Source organism: Dipodomys ordii, unplaced genomic scaffold (genome assembly GCF_000151885.1).
Source record: "Dipodomys ordii isolate 6190 unplaced genomic scaffold, Dord_2.0 Scaffold4, whole genome shotgun sequence".
In the NCBI taxonomy this organism is placed as follows: domain Eukaryota; kingdom Metazoa; phylum Chordata; class Mammalia; order Rodentia; family Heteromyidae; genus Dipodomys; species Dipodomys ordii.
In genome coordinates this window covers 24,540,478-24,562,620 of record NW_012267220.1, presented here as the reverse complement: position 1 = coordinate 24,562,620, position 22,143 = coordinate 24,540,478, and the positions used below count along the sequence as shown (strand labels likewise).

General features: G+C 34.3%; 1 protein-coding gene across 1 annotated transcript in view; it reads right to left on the bottom strand.

Annotated features, from left to right (window-relative positions):
* Positions 1-22,143, bottom strand: part of Tnks (tankyrase, TRF1-interacting ankyrin-related ADP-ribose polymerase) — a 141,650-nt gene that overhangs the window by 95,136 nt on the left and 24,371 nt on the right. Inside the window, exon 3 of the mRNA XM_013024125.1 lies at positions 8,932-9,027. Coding sequence (XP_012879579.1) covers positions 8,932-9,027 — 96 coding nt within the window. The remainder of the gene's footprint in view (positions 1-8,931; positions 9,028-22,143) is intronic.

Here is a 22,143-nt window from a genome sequence, read left to right as displayed (position 1 = left end):
ACAGCTCAAGTTTTCTGGTGGTTTATTGGAGATAAAAGAGTCTCATGGACTTTCCTGCCCAGGCTGGCTTTGAACCACGATCCTAGATTTTAGCCTCCTGTAATCCTCAGCTTGGATTACAGGAGTGAGCCACTGGTGCTGGCTTTCATTTCCTGTTCTTTACAGACTACTGATTGAAGTAGGCAAAAAAAAAAAAAAATCAACAAGGATAAGGAAAAACTCAGTAACACCACCAGCCAATAGGATTCAACCTATACTTCTAGACTACTCCATCTAAAAATCTCAAGAACCATTCTTTTCACATATCTGCAAAAGATACTCCAAAAATTAAAAATCAGTGATTAAAAATCAGTGTTATGCATGTACAAAAGAATTAAACTACAAAGCAATATTCTAAGGCAATTCATAAAACTTAAAATACTAAGAATCTGAACAATGTATTTTGAAAAGTCTCATTTGTTAGTGGAAGTCTAAAAAGAAATAGCAGAAGACTGAATTAAGAAAGTATTTCTCAAAATCAATAGAAAATTTGTCCTAAAAAGAAAACCTCAATGATATTGACAGTGAAAGAGAAAATATCAGTAATACTTGTCATCAAACAGGCAAAATTACTACAGACCCTACAGACATCAAACGCCTAATGAAAGAAAAATACACAAACATATCTACATACAAATTTAAGAATTAAGATAGAAATTATCCAGTCCTTTTAATGACACATTACTCCCAAAATTCACACAAGAAGTTTTGATAATCTGACTAGTCTTTTATCTATTAAGTAATGGAGAAGTGGAGGAGGAGAAGAAAGAGAAGGAGAAAAAGAAGAGGAAGGATACCAGTCCCAAAAGGTTTGTAGTAAATTCTAGCAGAAAATTAGTGATAAAATTACAGTCATATCACATAATTTTTTAAGGAAAATAAAAGCAAGGGAATACTTCCTAACCTATCTACAAGGCCAGTGACATCTTAATTGAAAAAAAAAAACAAAACTAGATAAAGACATTGTAAGAAGGGGAAAACTACAGAACATTGTCTCCTAGAATGGGAATGCTCTGTATCTTGACTGCATCAGAACCGATATTCCAGTCATGACCATATGCTAGTTTCACTAGACATTAATATAAGGGGACACTGGTGAAGGTTACAAGGGGTTTCTTTGTATTATTTCTCACAACTGCATGCAAATCTACAATAATGTCAAAATAAAAGTTTACTCAAAAATTCAAAATATAAGTAAATCCTAATATTAGGTGCTCTTTTAAGAATGTAATTATTAGCAACAAAACTTTGTTATATAAAAATTTTAAAGAACCATTCAAATAGCGGCAATTTGGTTGCAGTTGAAGTTCTAATCCAAATTATAATGAAAATGCTACATGGTTGCTACAGTTCACTAAAAAAAAATTACAGCTACTCTCAGTGCATCTAACAGATTATTAGGCATCCCACAATTAAGACTTTTTGTGGGGAGGAAAGGCTGAGGGCTCTAAACTCTAGGCTTCATACTTGCTAAAGCAGGTGCTCTACTGCATGAGCCATGCCCCTAGCCCTTTTATGCACTGGTTAGTTTTCAGATAGGGTATCACACTTTGCCTGGGTTGGCCTGTACCACAATCCTCATTCATATTAAATTCCCCATTAAAGTGAGGATGTCAGTCTCGTGTACTACCATACCCAGCTTTTTCTGTTGTGATGAGATATCACAAAGTTTTTGACTGGGCTGGACTGCAACTGAGCTGATATCTGCCTCAAGTAGTAGCTAAGATTATAGGCATGAGTTACTAGCACCCAACCAAACATGGTATTTTTCCTGATCAAAGGTGATTTTTGTTTTGAGGCAGCCTTCTACCACGGCGGAGCAATGTCTGCAGTTCTTGATTTTTGAAAACAGGGTCTTCTTGTATAATTCAAGATAACTATAAAATAACTACAAAGCCCAGGTTAATCTCAAACTAGCAACCACTCTGCCTCTTCTTGAGTGCGGAGACTTCAGGCATGAATCCTCAAATTGGTTTAATGATCTAAGACTGATACGTCTAATTACACTAAAAGGCTTTGAGAAGAGTGTAAAGTACTAGAGTGATGGGATTAAAGAAAGAGATAGGTAGAAATTTAAAAGTTATTTGTATGTATGTTATTAACAGAAAATCATATATGGCCTATTTATATTATTTGAGCTCCTTTTCACCTATAAATAGTTCAAACATTTACAATGTGTGAAAATTACTTGTATTTCATATATTTTTATATTTCCTATAGATTTAAAATATTTTTCCAGGATCAGGTTAATATTGTTCAAGCTTACTAACTAGAGAGAAGGCTTAAACAATTCATAAACTTTTATGATCAATATAGCTTACATTAAGTCATTGTATTAAGATTATACAATGATGATTCTTGCAATATTGTTAAGATAAATTTACCTTCTTGCTCTTTTCATTTCATTTATTCGTTCATTCATTCATCCATTCATTAGCAGTACTGGGGTTTGAACTGAAGACCTAATGCTTGCTAGACAGTATACTATCACTTGAGCCACTCTCCAGCAGTTCAGCATTTTGCTGGTTAAACTAAAGGTGAAGGCTTGAGAACTTCTGTGGCTTTGAACTGTACTCCTTCAGGACTCAGCCTCCTAGGATTACAAGTGTGATCTACTGGCACCAACCTCCACGTTATTTCTTAAACTGGGAGGTGAAGGGGGGGGTCTTACATTTTGCCCAGAATGCAAACAACTGCAATCTCATTCATCTCCACCTTGAACTTTCTTTAATTTTCCTTTCTTTTTGCTTAAAGGAAGAAACTTTATCCAATAGAGAGGAATTATTTTAACAAATGTCATCACATATTAATGGGTTAGCTCTGAGTTTGCAAATTCATCTGTTTTTATACCTGGCTCATATAAGCACTTAGGAGATTGTTGTATTTTACATAAAGATGTCTAATATCAAGTATAGCTTGCTTGCTACAAATAATATACAGAGCAAATTTGGGGTAAATTACTAAAAAATCGGTGCTAAGGAGAAATTAATTCGATTTTATATAAGCCTTTGATATGTTTGTTTACTAGAACAAATTTCTAATGTCAGATATGGCCTTTCAGTAAAGAAAGGTAATTGCTTTATATTCCTCTCAATTAGTTTTACATTTTAACATTTTAAAAAGTTTTTAACCACTTTTAATAACAAAACTTAAAGTTATCCTATTCATGTCTCAAATTTTAAACACTGATTTAAAATTTAATAAAAATTCAAATTTGAATTTTAAATTTAATACCAGTAATTGTTTTTAAAAATTAAAAGGTCAGTATTTTCAACATTTTTTTTAAAATGAGTAATCAATTCTATTCCAACAAGTTTCAACTTCCTTTATCATAATACTAAGGGAAATTTTTTTTAATCAGGATTTTTTTCAATTCAGTAATTTTCCCCTGATAAAACCCTGGTTGAAAGCAGGGTACCAGTGGTTCATGCCTGTAATCCTACCTACTCAGGAAGCTGAGGTCTGAGAATCCTAGTTCAAAGCCAGCCTAGACAGGAAAGTCCATGAAACTCTAAACCACCAGAAAATCAGAAATGATGCTGTGGCTCAAGTGGTAGAGTCTTAACTTGAGCTGAAGAGCTGAGGGACAGCGCTCAGAACCAGAGTTCAAGCCCCATGACCAAAACAAAACAAAACAAAAAACAAAAAAAACTCTGGTCGATTGTCAGACCAAGCTTTTTTATTAATTGGAGATAAGAGTCTCAGCGACTTTCCTGCCTGGGCTTGCTTTAAACCGCAATCCTCAAATCTCAGCCTCCTGAGTAGCTAGGATTACAGCATGAGCCACTGGTGCCTGGCCATACCAAGCTTTTTTAATAAGCTTTTCTTGAAAAAAATATGAAAATGTCTCATTTTGTTTACTTTATAGAATACATGCTTAACAACTGGACTTCTCCATAACTGACAGATAAAAAATTCAGTGTGAGGAATCTGATTTAGATCACGAAACTCACAGCATGACATACCATCTACAATATTCTGTACTATACTGTAACTAGATGTGGTAGAGCGCTTGCCTTGCATGCATTAGGCCCTGGGTTCAATTCCTCAGCACCACATAAGCAAAAAGAAAAAAAGCTAGAACTGGCACTGTGGCTCAATTGGTAGAGCGCTAGCTAGCCTTGAGCTGAAGAGCTGAGGAACAGCGCCCAAGCCCAGAGTTCAGGCCCCACGACCGGACACACACGCAAAAAAAAGAATGACCAAAAGAGTGAAGATGAGGCCCTGATCACATAAGTCTGATGTCAACGTTGTTGTTTGTTTTTTTCAGAACAGTAATGTTAGAGATGCCAACTAAGAAGTCTATCAAATGCAGTCAAGAATTCAATATATATCTTACAAAGGTAAGAAACATCCAGATGTATATTCATAAACTGCTTTGTTAAATGGCAACTCCTTAAAGATAAGTACCTACACATCATCTTATCTTACCAATAAAACATTTTTAATATTCATGTATGGTTTGAGATTGCAAGCGATCTTGGATGTAGAAAACATGTTAAGATATCACAATGTATAACATGATATCAAAAATAAACAATGAATTGATGAGTACAGTAGAACCTGGAAAATACGCACTGCTCTCAAGTTTCCAGTAGCAGTTTAGATGTATTTATCTAATCATTCATGTATCCTTCTAAGTCCTGGAGTAAGTAAGCAAATAACACAAACCAAAGCCCAAACTCCTGTCTATCTTTCCTTCTATTAGCACAAAATAAATAAAAACAAAACAAAAAATATGATTTCAGATATCAATAAAGTCACCAAATAAACTAATGAGACTGTTCACAGGAAGGATCCTCTGAGGTGTAAACACCTGGGTAGATTCAACTGATGGTAATGTTCTAGAGCAGTTAGCACAGCTAACTCACACAGCTGAACACAAATCAAGGGAGAAGAAAGGCACACAAGAGAGAAGACAGATTGTGACAGGACATAGCTCTAGAAATGGGATTTTGTCTGAAGACATTGGGAATATGGTAAAGATTTTTCTGAATATGGGGCTAATTTATGATTTAGAAGATTTACTCCAGCTACAAATAAAGAAAAGTGAATGAGTTTCAGAGAGATCCATTAAGCTGCCGCTGTCATGAAAGAAAGAAAGTGAAGGTATGGACCAGAGCTAAAGAGTGATGGTGATTAGAAATGTCCGGATAGAAACCTCAAAGTATAGCAGACCAAATTACTAATGTGAACAGAACAATGTATTGTGATGTGAGCAAAACTTCAGTCAAACCTAGGTAAGCCAAGTCTAGATCATTTAAGTCTTCATAGATTACATATTTTGGCTCTGTAAAATTGTAGAAAGCAGTGGAGGATGTGGCAAGCAAATACTTTTCTTAGCTATCTTTAAGGAAAATTCCCTTTCTCTACTAATTTTACCTAAAATGTGGCTCTTCAAAGTCAAGCACAGACATGTCCATCATGTTTGTGTGCTAAAACTGATAATGGAAAACAAGTACAACAGCAGTGAAACCAATAAAATGACTTCAAACGTACAAAGAATAAAAGCAAAAAGCAATATACGTAAATATTAGGTGTTAGGGTATTGACTCAAAGTATATCCATAGAATGGAACCATGAAGTAATTACAAATTTAAGTTGCAGAATACAGTGTTTTCTGGGAACACCTATGCTACCAAATTAGACATAAGTATACATATTATGTAGGCGCTATATAATATACTATTATTATGTAGGTACTATATACTAATGAAATCATTTGATTAAATAATTGATTTGATTGAAGAAAATCAAGTATAAGGTATGTTCACTCAGATAAAAGTCATGAAATACATCACAATGTCATTTCTAGGTAGGAATATATATATATATATATTTTTTTTTGGGGGGGGTCCGGTCGTGGGGCCTGAACTCTGGGCCTGGGCACTGTCCCTCAGCTCTTCAGCTCAGGGCTAGGGCTCTACCACTTGAGCCACAGTGCAACTTCAGCTTTTTTCTTTTTGCTTATGTGGTGCTGAGGAATTGAACCCAGGGCCTCAGGCATGCAAGGCAATCACTCTACCACTGAGCCACCTTCCTAGCCCCTGAATATATTTTTATAATCACAAAAGATACTCAAAATAATTTGCTACTTTAAAGCTCCATCTTCATAACACACCAATATCTTCTTCAATAACTTACTTGAGCTGTTTCAGATTTTTTTATAACCCTGTTTTAAAAAATACATAAATAAACCAGGCATTGGTGGGCTCATGCCTATAACCCTAAGCTACTCAAGAGGCTGAGTTCTGAGGATCCCAGTTTGTAGCCAGCCCGGGCAGGAAAGTCTATGAGATTTTTATCTCCAAAAAGGCAGGAGTTGAACTGCAGCTCATAAGGCAGAGCATAATTCAACAGAGTGTAATTCAATGGGGTATAATCAGTCTTTCCAATTATATCCTCTTTTAAGTGACTAAGTGCATTATCCAAAGCAAATGGCTATATAGTAGGGTTCTTTAACTGTGAGACTAAGGGCACATCCTTGTTTCATAGCCTTCTGAAACTCCAGGAATTCCTTACATAAAATAGCATTAACCAAGTATATATTTTTAAGCATTCTATAAAAAGATATTTTCACTTTGTTAATTTCCTTTAAGGAAGTTTTGGCCATCAGACAGAAATACATAAATGATGGGACATGTGAAAGAGGTTTTCAGCAAGTATATTCCTAAAGAGAAAACAAAAATTCAAGGACAAAAATTCATTGTCAAGTAATGGTACTGCAATTGCATCTGGCATAATATCACTTGAAATAAGTCTAATACCTCTAAAACATTACTTTCAAAAAATGCCCTGCTTGTTTTTACTTTGTGGTGCTGGGGATTGAACATAGATAGCACTTTGTACATGTTAGGTAAAAGCTACACCCCAAACCCACGTCCCTTTTTAAAAATCAATGCTTAATCTTTAAATTTAGCTTTGGAAATATTAACTTCAACCATAATTCTATTTGAAAGAATTGTTTAATAAAAAACCTAGAAGGGCGGAAGAACATCTTGGAATACTTTTACCTAAGTGTTATTTTGCTGTATTGTATAACATGAATGTAGAAGTAGAACTAATTTGTATTTCTAACAAACTATTACTAGACTTTGTTTTACTTTTAAATCATTTCTGAAAAGTTGTTTACCATTTTAGAAAGTAGATGCTTTTAATAAAATCAGTATTTTAACCAAAAAAAATTACTATCTTCATGTATAAACAAAACTACTGTGATTGCATGGCTTTCAAAGCATGTTTAATAATAGAATATCTGTCCTCCAAGAATCTTTAGTCTTCAAAGCTCTGTCCCAATCATTTTCCCCACAATTCACTACAAATTTGGGCATAGCAGCTTATTCTTAACAACTTATATTTCAGCTCTGTCTCTTAAAAAGTAAATGTAGATCTAAAAGCAATGATGCATCAAATGAGTGGAACAATGAATTGACAGGCATGGAGAGTTGGAGAGGAGGAAAGGTCAGAGGGAGGACACAGATAGGGAGACAGTCTTGCTCAGCAAAATAATATACTGCATCTCTGTTTCTACAAACAGTATTTCTTTGATCAAGAGACCATTCTAAAATCTGCTATCGTTACTGTTTTGTTAAAAGAAGAAACTGAAAAGGCTACAGAAGCCAAGTAGGGCCTAAGACTATGCATTTTCATATCGTTATTTAAAACTATATATATATTTACATTTAAATCTCTTTTTTATATTGCCTTAAAAAGCTTTATTCTTCTGGGATATGTTATCTTGATTCAGCATCTCAATCATCTAACTTATATTAGTTGAGATTAATTGATTGAGCTGTGATTATATTAATTTTAGCACAGTGGGAAGTTGTGCTTCTATGCAGAATAATTAAGTAAATTTTCATATATTTTAAGAGCTTTTGGTATATAAACATCTTCCAATCATCTCAAAATCATTGTTAAAAATACACAGCATGTACTCTAAAACTTAAATGAGAACAGAAGACTTATTTTCTTCAACCAGAGCAATGTAAAAGGTAGCTAAAAATCATTTACTTTCACACAACCTAAAACAATACAGTTAGCTCTGCAGTAACAAAAAGGCTCCAAATCACAAAGGTCAGTTAAGTAAAAGAGGGCAAAGGCAGAGGGACTAAGATGCTAAGAATAAAAACAAAAATAGAGTCAATGCAGCATTCTGAGAATGAAGATCAATGAAAACAGTTGCTCAGGAACCTATCAGGTATAGCATTATTTTCTCTATTATTTTGAGAGTTTTTTTTTCTATTCTAAAACTACCTTTGCTGGCTCTTAGAATCTGCTTTCATAAAACTAATACTTAAGCCAAAGCATTGTCGAAGTAAAAAAAGAAAGATAACATATTGCCCTAGTTAAAAATAATCTGGCTGTCACAGTAAAAAGTGAAAATACATGACAAAAATGTAAACAGGACGGCAAGGGGGAAAGCAGCTGCACATTTTACTTAACTATCGATCCAAGTACTAAGGCAGCAGGTTGTCTTTCTAATCAAAACTACTTTTATAATGATACAAATGTCCTTGCCTGCTCAATAGTGAAGGTCTTAAAAAGAAACAACTGAGAGGATAAGGCATAAGAATTACACTGCAACTGAAACCACAAGAAAGATAAAAGAGGAGTGACTAACACATAGTATGATTTATTGCTATAATTCTAATGGTATAGCAATCTTATTGCCTGTGTTTATGACAGCACAACAATTAATAAGACAGATATTCCATCAATAATAAAGTAGTAATTATATTTTCTTTTCGTTCCAATAGTGAATAAACAGGAAAAAGATTTTAAAGATGAAGACTTTTATTTTTTTTAAATGAAGAAAACAACAACAACAACAAAACAAAAACCAAGCTAGTTGTTTCACAGAAAAACAATTTGGTAGCTCTGTTTTCTTACCTGTAAGGACAGCTTTTGCTGAAGGATCTGCCAGGTCCAAGGCTGATTTCCCATCAGTGTTCCGAATGTTTGGATCAGCTCCGTGCTGCAGCAGCACTGTGCAGGGAAAGCAGAAACAGTATCTTACCTCGGGGATACAGAGATTATTTACTGGTAAGTGTCGCCTCGGCATGGTGTAGGCATAAACATACATTGCACAATTTTTTTCTCTTTCAAGAAAAAAAAAAGAAAGAAAGAAAGAGAAAGGGGAAAAAAAAGCACTGCAGCAAAGGATCTTCTCCAGAGGAAAGTGAAGTTGGCAACTTATGGTACAGTATCATCACATGACTTGACATCATAAACATGAAAGTAGAAGAATCGTGCCAATATACAGTTTTGGTTTGCCACCTCTGGGCAGCAGTAGGGGAAGCTATGTGCTCACTGCCTCACACTGGGAACTATGCTAACTGTGAACCTCCCCTATCTTTACTACCACTGTGGCTGCTTGTTGCTGCTGCTGCTTTACTGCTGAATTTCCAAATGCTTCCTCTCCTCTGTATACTTGTAATACTGTGCAAGCCTTTTAGTGGCTCACCGCGTACATATGAAACCCACCATAACATACTGGCTCACTTCCAAGAAGTTTAACAGACAGCAATGCATGCAACTGTAGTTCCCTGCAGTCATGTTGCAAAAGGGACCTGTCTACTATAATAATCTTTCCAGTAAAAATTTTAGAAGCATAAATGCAGTCACCATATGTTTTATTGGATAGAAAATAGCTACAATAAAGATACTTAGATTTAGAGGCTATTACAAAAGACCTAATGACTGCTGAAGTAAAACTCAGATACAGTATTTTATTAATTCCAAACATTTCTGGGCCACCTCTGGCATGATGGAGGAAGGTATGAACAGCCAAAAAAATCAGTCAGCGCAAAATATCAAGCTTTTAAATTACCTATATGACAAAACAAGAGGAAAACAGCACATTTACTTCATGTGATTGGTCACAGACAAAATACTGGTGCACTTAAAATACTATATGATGTCATTTTTTTGACGAAGTGTGTAAGTCACATATGAAACAAATGAATTTCATGTTTAGACTTAAATCTCAACCCCCAAATATTTCCTCACATAGATGAAAATATTCTCAAGACCCAAATATCTGAAATCCAAAAGACTCCTGATCTACAGCATTTCAGATCACAGATACCAACTTGTATATTGAAAAGTTTCAAATATGTATAGTTCAATTACAAGTTTTAAGCCATAACATTGGTATGCCCCAATTTTCATTAACAGGTTCATACTAAAGCATTCACATTCTTGTGGAATATTTGGGAGATGATCCTGACATTATTTATAAAGCTCTTTTTCCTTTAGAGGATAAGTCAAGTCAATGGCTTTGTTATGATGGATAAAAACTACACAAAATTAATAGGGAGAGAGCAAGGTAAGGAGTGATGTTGTCCAAAAAGAGATATACTCTTTACCTGACTTATGTAATTGTAACTTCTCTGTACATCACCTTTACAATAACAATAAAAAACACACACACAGAACTAAGACACTACTAACAGTAACACGCATCAACCTTGGGTACTTTCAGACTTGGGATCTTAAAACTATCCATAAGGATTGAGGGAGGTGGGGAAGGGAAGAGATAGTGGGAGAACAAAAAGGGAGGTGGTAACAATGCTTGACAAGAAATGTACTCACTGCCTTACTCATGTAACTGTAACCCCTCTGTACAGTACCTTTACAATAAAAAAATTTAAAAAAACTATCCATGATTTGAAACAATGCAGTAAGATCTTCCATAGGCTTTTTACAGTTACTCCCCTTTATCTGCAACTCCATTTTCTATAGATTCTGTACTGCAGCCAACTTTTAGTCAAAATTAGTATATGGAAAATTACTTAAAAGAAGCAATTCTAGGTTAGGAACATGGCTTAAGTGGTAAACTTGAGTTCAAACTCCAGTACTGTCCCTCTCAGAAAGAAAGAGAGAAAAAAGAAAAGAAAAAGGAAGGGAGGAAAAAAGGGAGGGAAAAAGAATGAAAAAAAGACAAGGAAAAAAGAAAGGAAGAGAAAAGAAACAATTCCTAAATTTCAATTCACACTGTGCAACATTCTGGGTAGGTGATGAAATTTCACGCTGTCCTGCTCCATCAGCGTAGGAGGTGAATCATTCCTTTGTCCAGTGTGTCCACAGTCTACCCTAACAACCCATGAGTCACTGAGTAGTCATCTGGTTATTAGATTAACTCTGCAGCCTTACAGTATACAAGCAGTACAGTGCTTGTATTCAAATAACCCTTATCTTAATAATGGCCCCAAAACACAAGAGTGGTGAGGCTGGTAATTAAAATACAGCAAAAGAAGTCATAAAGTATTTTCTTTATGTGAAAACATAGTTTTCTACATAAGGAAAGAAAAAAAATCAATCTTCTATCTTTGAAACTATCTTTAAAAAAGAAACTCATGCTGGTTATAGCATTTTGATAATTTTAGAATTTTCAAAATAACTGTGATCATTATTCCATTTTAGTATTTGTTATTGTTACTAATCTCCATTGTGTCTGATTTATACATTAAACTTTATCACAGGTGGTATATATTTCTGTATAGTAAAGTATATATATATATATATATATATGTATGTATAAAGTGTATATCAAGTTCAACTCTCCAAGGTTTCCAGTATGAATCTTAGATGCAGCTCCTGCAGAAGGGGTACTTTATGTATATTAGTTGATTATTTGATGCAAGCAATAAATATAATCACCTTCCAGATAGTTATAAACCAATCCAAAAGTTAAGTAAAATATTCTTTTATAATAATGGAAAGAGCTTTATAACGAATAGGACTTTTTATTCCAGGAAGAACAAATCTCAATGTGAAGATTTGGTTTATAAATCATCTTTAACATAAAGCATACTCAAAAATCAACTAAAAGCTCTTAACTATCTCTGACTTTACTTAGTGGTCACATGCAGAGGGTAGGAAACCCAAAAAAAGAGCCACAATGAAAAGCGGAGTTCATTTCATACCTTTTCAACCTCAGAACCTGCTTAAGCAGTAGGTAAATAAATATTTTTACCTAATGGAATTTGACAATGGTATAGTGGGAGTTTTTACTGGTAGGTCTTAATAAGCAGTTAATTATTGAAAGCCTGACCACTACTTAAAAAGTGAACTAAAACATCAATTTTTTTTCATTGTAATCAGTATTATACCTATTCTGACCTTCCTGTTTTGAAGTAGAAATGTTCCAGTCAGTAAAATATAAGTCACATCTGTATTTTGTTTTGGGCACCTTTAAAAGGAATCACTGTTTTCTTGAAATGTATTTCTTCTAAGCCTTTGAGATCATAGCTATGTCTATATTACTGAACCTGAGGACAGGCACATTCACTAGAGGGGAACATTCTTTTACAGTTACAGAAGACCTGAGTCATTGTGCTAATTTTTTTTTAAAGCTTCAAAGATTTTTTTGTAATATTTTATCAAAAGACAATAAAACTAAAAGTTGAGACTATAATCTCTGAAAGCTGTCTGGTACATACTGTTCTTGGGGGATTTGAGTGCAATTATTTTCTAACATGGAAGAATGGCATATACACAAGCAAAGGCTACAACAATGACAGCTTTCAGGCCTGCCAAAGTGTACTTGAAATGGTGCCATCTAAAATTCTGCTGCTTTAAAATTTACTTTCAAAGTTCTGAGCTACCAAAGAGAATAATAAAAAGTGACTATTCTAACTAATTAGAAATTCATCTTACATAGTCAATATTGACAGCACACTAAAATAACTTCTACAACAGTAAAATGCCACAATAAATACACATAAAATACAATATATGGTTTGAAAGGAAAACAAGAAAAGTAAAGTCTGAATAACATCCAGTACATAAATTGAAGAGTATTATGATCATTCAAAATTCTCATACTATTCATTAGTCAAATGAGACATTACCAAATCCCAAATCCCAACATCTGTTGTTCTGCTGATACATCTCAATTCTATTTCCTTCTGAAGAAAGAGGGTAGAAAAAATAAACAGCAACCAAAGAATGGATAGTTAAAACAAGGCTAAGATAAAGATAAGATACCACCTTCATTTTCAAGTGAGCCCTTGCAAAAAGGACTTACGGTTTTTCCCATTTCTTGGGACAAGCATTCAGCTACCGTAAACTGGATTCAAAAAGTGTAACTATAGCCATGTTTCATTTCATCCCTCAAAACTATTACAGTTAAACATTTACATCATTTTAAGACTTGCAAATATTTCTACATTTATGCAAAGCTTTACTAAGTCAAATTCTGAGACAAATACAAAGTACTTATAATAAACTTTATTTAACTATAGGCATTATTAACTGAGTGAAGAAGACAGAAAAGAAGAAACAGAATATGAATTTTTAAAGCTAAAATTATAGTAACCTTTTAGTATACACATCAAAGTGTTTTAGCTGTTTTTACTTTAAGTGGCAAGAACAACACTATTAAAAGTATTAAAAATTTTGTTCATGTGAATTTAGAAATACATTAAGAGTCTAAAATTACTAATGATGATGACACTCAATTTAAAATGAAGTTATGTTTATGTTAAATGTTTTCCAACTATTTGCAAGTATCTTATTCTCTGAGTACAGATATTCACACTGGATTAGTTTCAAAAATTTAATCACAGAAAGGAAAAAGTTCCTTGGTTTTTTTTATTAGTTTTTTTTTTGGGGGGGTCCGGTCATGGGGCCTGAACTCTGGTCCTGGGCACTGTCCCTCAGCTCTTCAGCTCAAGACTAGTGCTCTACCACTTGAGTCACAGCGCCACTTCCGGCTTTTTTCTTTTTTGCTTATGTGGTGCTGAGGAATCGAACCCAGGGCCTCAGCATGAAAGGCAAGCGCTCTACCACTGAGCCACATTCCCAGCCCAGTTCCTTGGTTTTTTAAAGCAAACAAAACTTAAAATTTTAAAGACCAAATTTTAGCTAACAACCTTCATTTACAGGACTCTGTTACACACAAGCTTCAAGAAACAAACTTAAAATCTCATTTATTTTTGAATGTAAGCTATACTTATTTGGGCATAAATGCAGCCCAACTAATGTATCTTTTAATAATCAAGAGTTTATTTGCCACTTTTGTAAGCATGGAAATTCAAGTAACAATTGCTATTTTACATATAAGTAGGTTTCCTTACTTTATTCAGAATTAAGAGACAAGTTTTCTGTTTTTAGTAATGGCAGATGAATTTATCTGACCTCTCTTAGATTATAAGCCAATGATCTTAACTAGATTTCAAACAGAAGATACAACTTCCTAAACTCATCTAAGAGCTAATCAGTAATCAGTCAGCCAAAGTACTACCAGCAGAAAATGAAGAGCAAAAGGAATCCCTAGGGTAAGTATGTTTGGAAAATGCCATTGTATTCCCTTACATCTCAAGCCAATAGTTGTCTTGTACATTGAAAAGTACTGTACCTCTGATGATTTTATAATAAATTCTATTCAACATTTTAAAATTTCTTGTTTGGAGATTGAGAATAGGAGGTCTAAGGCTGGATCAGCGTCTGAGTATGGAAACCTGGAGATCTTTATGAGATCCCTTCTCAATCCATACCTGGTAACAGTGGTATGTATATACATGTCATCCCAAGCTATGTAAGAGTCAAAGACTGGCAGGATTATAGTTCCAGAAAAACTCGAGAATCTATCCATATTTTATTATATTGTATCAAATATTATGGTTATTTTCATACAAATGTCACCAGAATGAATATGAATGTAGAAATTCACATTCAGACAGATAAAAATGTTTCTGATATGGCTTCAGATTCCACAACTAGTACTGTCAAGTGTGGAGTTTTAAAGAATATTCACAATTACATAAGGAGACTGTCAATATATCCTTCTCTTTCCAACTGTAATTCTGGATATTCTTCATATTTTCAATCTGTCAAAACAGTGCAACCAGTAGCAGATATAAAAACACAATTAATTCAAATATTAAAGCAATTTGTATAATAGAAAAATAATTCCCCTTTTATTATTTTTATTTCAGAAGAGTTTTGTCATAAAAAAGTTCATGCTAATATATAGGGATTTGTTATTTGCAAAATAAATTAAGTCTTTAGTTTTTATTTTAATATAGTATATATGACCCACGTGAACAATTGTTCATGTGATTTTTTAGAATGCAACAAGACTAAACATTTGGGAATTTCTGATCTTGATAAGCATATGTCTAGACATGTACTAAGAAAAACTAAAAGCAAGTACAGACATGGTTTGCATAGGAGATAGTATGTATGTAGACCAAGTCTTCTTATGTTAAAGAAACATGGGGAAAAACACTTAAGACTTTCCACAAATGTCATAAACCTTAAAACCAAACTTTCACAAATTCAGGATGATTTTGAACCAGCAATTGAATTATCTGCTATAATAAGAATAAAATTTCTTCAGAGGAAGATAAAATAAAGACTTCATAGTTATTACAGCATTTTGATCTGCAAATTTGTTAGTATATAATGAAGAATGACATGACCTAGGAAAAAGGAAAGGTAAGACTCATTAGAAACCATAGCTATGTTGGCTTAGGAGTTGGATTTAGTTAGCAAAGATTTTGAGGCAGCAATTAAATAATTTTAAAGACTTAAAAACAGACATATTCTGAGAATCAAGTAAGAAATTACAGAACTGAAGAGCTGATTCACATTATCTAATTCCAAGATTTATAATAAAGCAACAGCAATAAATATGCTATATTAGACTAAGGATACAAACATGAGCACACACATATGGAACAGACGATGTCTCAGAAATAAACTGATGTATCTAAAGCCGATTGATTTTTTCAATAAATTGAAATGGAATTGATAAGCTTTATAGAAAAGAACAAATAACTCATACCCTTATCATACAAACAAATTTGAATGGGACCACAGACTTGACTTAAACAACAGACTTAAACAGACTTGACTAAAACAACAACATGTGTAGAAAATAATAGAAAAATAATCATCATGACTTTGGGATATGTTAGGAGGGAAAAAAATCTCTGAGCCTTAAAATAAATAGTACTTTACCAAAAAGCTACACTACCAAATGACCCAACATATATATATCCCTGTAGTAGGGATTTTACACCAAAAGAAACAAATGGGGAAAAAATCCAAAACACAAAACCTCTCTAGGTCCAAACAAAAGATTTGCACGGGGGAGTGGGAGTGTAGCTCCAATAGTAGAATGTCTCCCTGGCAAATATGAGGCCCTTAATTCTGAGGAATATAAAACGATTTGCACATAAATGTTCAGGTTTATTTATGCTAGTCAAAAATTAGAAACAATCTGAATATCAACAAGTGAAAAGCTTTTTTTACTTGTGACATTTTATACAACAGAATACTACTCTCAATTATAAAAGGAAACAAACTGTTGATGACAATAGGAATAAATCTTCAAAATACTAAAGTATACATTTAGATAATATAAAATTAATCCTAGAAAACAGATCAGGTATTACTGAAGGTGTTAGAATAGATGAGATTAACTGCAAGTTGATAGCAGAGAACTTTTTGGAATGGTGAAAACATTTTAGTATTTTTTATTGTGATACTGGTTTCAGGGCTATATACATTTATCAAAACTCAAAAATTGTGTACTTAAAATTAATTCATTTTATCTCATTACTATAAACTCAATAAAGTGTTTTTTATGTTGTAACTCAATAATGTTCATATTTTGGTTTAACTATAGACTAGAATCAGAATAAACCAATGGGTATTTCACTAATGCAGCATGGAAAAGAAAAAAAATCAGTGACAGAATGAAACGAGAAGATCTAACATACTATGAGGTCTTAAAAGAAAAGTAAAAACAACAAGAAACATATTTCAAGAAATACTGCATGATATTTTCTTGGAACTACTAACAAAAGACTACAATCTACAGGTTTCATTAGTCCAAACAGGATAAACTCATTAATTATTCAGAAAAATGCTTTCACGTATAAATTAGGAACAATTCTAAGGGAGTAGTTGATACTTCAATAGAAAACATGCAAGTACATAAGATACACTGAAGATTATTTCTATGGTCTTACCTTAACATACATGTAACATTATATATACTATACCTAAAGCAGAGATTTAATTACAACTGTGTATATTTGTAAAAATGCCTCAATTTGCTGCTAAAATCATATTTTTATTTTAAGATAGACTTAAGTGAAACCAATTCTATTATGCTATACTTTTTAAAGTATTTTTTTTTAAAAAAAAAAAAGGAAAGTAGATAGATTCAAAGGGTTTTCACAATACTACCTGTAAACAAGAGCCACAAGTCTAGGCTTCATTAGCACCCCTTACCAGTACCTGCCCCCCAATTTTTTTTTAAACTCTGAGATATAAATCTTACACTTTTTTCCTACTTGGTGCCAGTATCCAAACATGAAACTCAGAGGTCTTTGCATTCTTGTTCACAGCTGGTGATATACTCCAAGCCAGCTTTTTCCCTGTTAACTGGAAATGGAGTCTCAAAGACTTTGCCAACCAGGCTAGCTTTGAACCTCAATCCTACAAGCCTCAGCTAGGATTACTGTCATAGGCCACTGGCATCCAATAAATATTTTCCTTGTTAAAATATTTTATTTTTACTGTCATAGGCCACTGGCATCCAATATTTTCCTTGTTAAAATATTTTATTTTTATCTTTACATTTTAAGGATTCTTTTCAATTAATATATACTTTAACAGTGCATTCTAACATATGAATAAATTATTAATTTACATTATTTGAATTCTAACATTCATTGGAGATAAATACTGTGTATTATCAAATTAAATTTGAGGCAAAAGAGTAATCGGCTCTTTTCTCCCTTCACATACTCTTGGGAATATGACAAACATTCTTTGATGCTCAATGGCATCTTCTGCACCGAATGATTAGGACATTAATTTAGTAAAGCAAGCTTTTTTGTCTTAATTAATACTCTTTGGAGGAACCTGAAAAGCACCACATTACATAATACATAACCTAATGTGACCATTTATAAAGCTCTTCTAAAGTGGACATTAAAGTATTTTAGCATCATTAGCAGAGAACCAGGCTAGATTAGGGTTCAGGAAAAAGTTCTAAAGTAATGGCTTTGTAGTCTTGACCACTTCTCGTAGAAAATAATCTGATTAATAATTGATCAATAATGTCTTAAAATTCTACAGGTATACCTACCAATATGGTAGCTGCTGACCTCCTGTGACCACTGAATCCTTGGAAAGTGGAGAGTGATGGTCTGAATTTTTAGTTATATTTAATTTTGGTTAATTTAAATTTAAAACCTGCTAATTGACTCAGTTATAGGGAAATGGTTAGCATGTTTCTAATATACTGGTACATTACTCTAATTTTTCCACAGTATATTTTGTAAAATCCAGGTGCTACTCATAAAAATTTTATTTAACTGAGGCTTGCTTTAAGTACAAAACAAACAGTATACTTCAGAAACTAGTTGAAAAAAATATTTTGAAAAATCTCATTGTCGGACTGGGAAGGTGGCTCGGCGGTAGAGTGCTTGCCTAGCATGCATGAAACGCTGGGTTTGATTCCTGAGTACCACATACACAGAAAAAGCCAGAAGTGATGCTGTAGCTTAAGTGCTAGAGCACTAGTCTTGAGCTGAAGAGTTGAGGGACAGTACTCAGGCCCTGAGTTCAAGCCCCATGACTGGCAAAAAAACAAAACAACAACCAAAAAAAACCACTAATTGTTGGGCTGGAAATGTAGCTTTGTGGTAAAGTGCTTGCCTAACATGTATGAAGCACTTGGTTCGATTCCTCAGTACCACAATAACAGAAAAGCCGGAAGTGGCACTGTGGCTCAAGTAGTAGAACTCTAAGCTTGAGCAGACAGAGGCTCAGGGAAGTGCCCAGGCCCTGAGTTCAAGACCCACGCCCAGCAAAAAACAAAAACAAAAAAAAAACACAAAAACTCATTGTTTTATAAACATTATGTGTTGAAATAATATTCTGTATGCATAGTGTAAAAATAAGCTACATCAGCTGGGTGCTGGTGGTTCATTCCTGTAATCTTAGCTACTCAGGAGGCTGAGATCTGAGGCTCTCCATTCAAATTCTGCCTGGGCAGGAAAGTCTGTAAGACTCTTATCTCCATCACCGTTCAAAGCCAGCCCGGTTAGGAAACTGTGAGACTCTTATCTCCAATAAACCACTAGAAAACCAGAAGTGGAGCTGTGGCTCTAGAGGTAGAGCACTAGCCTTGAGCTGAAGAGCGCAGGGACAGCGCCCAGGCCCAGAGTTCAAGTCCCATGACTGACAAAAAAAAAAAAAAAAAATCAATAAATAAAAATAAATAAATTACATCTTTAAATTGATAATACACATTTTCTTTTTAAAGTAGCTCCCCAAAATTTTAAATTACTATGCATCTGGCCTATTTCTACTGAATAGGGCTACTCCTCTGGGACTGAGAATCTCTAGTTTGAATCAGATCTTTTCTGTGGATCATTGAGAAGTCACTCCACTGGGGTGCCCTGGAGACTGTGCAAGTGGGCCTTACAGGTGAGCAGATAATGTGTGAATGTAGTTAATATGAGTGTCACTTCAATACCCTGTATCTCTGGGAGCAGAGAGGACTGGAAATAGCCTTTACAGTGTTGTATCACAGCCACTTCCTAGGAAGTGTGGGGTTCCTTCTGTTTCTTCAGAGTATCCCACAACTCTTCATTGGCTCTTTTTCTTTCAATGTCATCTTGTTTTGGGAGGAGGCACAAGGAACACAGAGACTCAGTACACTGGACTTTCCTTCTTGCTGTCTCTACCAATAATAAAAGCTAAAAGAAGCTTGTTGCATCTTTGCCAGCTATAGTCAGACTTTGGCTTTCTCCTTTTGTCCTTCTGTATATACTGTATTTAACAGTGAGTTGTCCTGTCCCTTCTACGATGTATAACATTAACCATGACTTAGATCTGCCTGCTGTCAGTGATTATTCCCAATGATGCCAACCAAAAATGTCCCTGTACATTGAGCTAAATATCCTCTCAAGAGACAGGCTGCCCTGGCTGAGAAACTGTCTAGGTTTTTATGACCTATCTTTCCTTCCCCCCTTGACACATGTAAGGTAGAATATTAATCAAGGTCTGAGTTCTGAGTTCTTCCCAACTTTTAACACTTTTATATATCTGGCTACTGTAAGTTATCATTCATTTGAAGACAGATTTCTGTGGTTTGAAAACATAAAACAAAGAAAACATAAAATGTAAGGTAAACTATAATAATAAAATAGTAAATCAGTAAACTAGTAATAATAAAGTATAAAACAGTAATAATTAATGGCAAAAATGTTCTTTAAGAATCCAGCTAAGGGGCTGGGAAGGTGGCTCAGTGGTAGAGTGCTTGCCTTGCATGCATGAGGCCCTGGGTACGATTCCTCAGCACCACATAAGCAGAAAAAGCTGGAAGTGGCGCTGTGGCTTAAATGGTAGAGTGCTAGCCTTGAGCTGAAGAGCTCAGGGACAGTGCCCAGGCCCAGAGTTTAGGCCCCACAACTGACAAAAACAAAACAACAACAAAAACCCCAAAAACAGAATCCACCTAAATTTAAGATGCTATGCTCTATGTATGTTTGACTTTACCAAATAGGTGTTTTTCACCTTGGTGAAAGAAATGTCTAAAAATTCATATTGTTGCTATCGATACCTATTTTGCAAAAACCATTCCCCTGAGAGGCAAACCCACTCACTTTTATATTTTTAAAATTTTATTGTAAGGGAGATGTACAGAGGGGTTACAGTCACAGACATAAGGTAATGAGTACATTTCTTGTTGAACATTGTTACCCCCTCCCTCGTTTTCTCCCACTTGCCCTCCCTTCCCCTCATTTCCTTTCTGCCAAATTGTGAAGTTCATTTCCAATATGGTGTCTCGTGAGTATCACTGTTGCATTGGTTCACCCTTTGTCCTTTGTCTTGCCATTTTGTTGTTCCCCTTCCCTTCCCCAAATCAGAGTACCAAAATAAAAAACAGTGACAACAGGGAATAAACCAAAGTGGGGGAAAGGAAAGAAAAAAGAAGTAACTTCAAACAGTACATTAAAAACAACACCGAAGAAAGACCTCTTGTTTCCATAGCTTAGAGTTCATTTTGATTAGCATTGTTTTACATGGTCATATGTACATAGCTATTTAGCTATTGTGATCCTCTGCTAGGACTATCATAAACATATAACAATTATAGGTAAGGGAAGCCATGGAGCCTATGATTCTTTGGGTCTGGTTTGCTTCACTTAGTACGATTTTTTCCAAGTCTTTTCATTTTTTTACAAACGGGGCGATGCCATTCTTTCTGATGGAAGCACAGAATTCCTGTGTATTAATCCCAAATTCTCAGTAATGAGAACTTGGACCCACTAGACTCAAATCTGGTTCCAGACTTAAGTTTGGCCAAGTAAGAGAAACATAAAGAATGGTAATAGGAAAGGATTAGTATGGAGAGCAGAAGATTTAGGTATGTACCATAATGGATATTCATTACAATAACACATCTTCCATTCAAAATTGTTTTAAAAATACTTAATACACAGTAAATGGATGGATTCACAAAAAACACTGGTTATATCCCCAGGACAGTGAAACAACCAGGATTTTTCCTCCATATTCTACACATTTGTACATTATTTGTATTTGCTCAAATACATAGTATTTTTATAAGGAAAGTGATATTTTTCCTCAAAATTATCTTTATGTATACTGGTTAAATATGTTCTTCAAGAGTCATGAAGCTACTGTTTAAAGAAAGACAAACTTGAATCATTTTTCCTGTCAGTGAAATGATATTAAATATAGTGGTAGCATTAGAACCTACTGTAAAATAAAAGTGTTAACTTAATCCGAAGTCTTTGCATAGTCAAGTAACTTTCTATTTTACAAAATTCACAGCAGGAAGCCCAGCTATTCAGCAGGTAGTAACAGGATTATGATTCAAGGCCAGCCTAGGCAAAAAGTTAGGAGAACTCCATTTTAACAAGTAAGCCCATGGTAGTTGTGCATCTGTAATTGCAGCTACATAGGAGGTATAGACAGAGGACCATGATCCAGGCTGGCTTTGGGCAAAACGAACAAGATTTTATATGAAAAATAGACTGAAGGCTTAAGTGGTAAGACTGCTTACCTAGCAAGCACAAGGCTCTAAAACCAAATCCTACT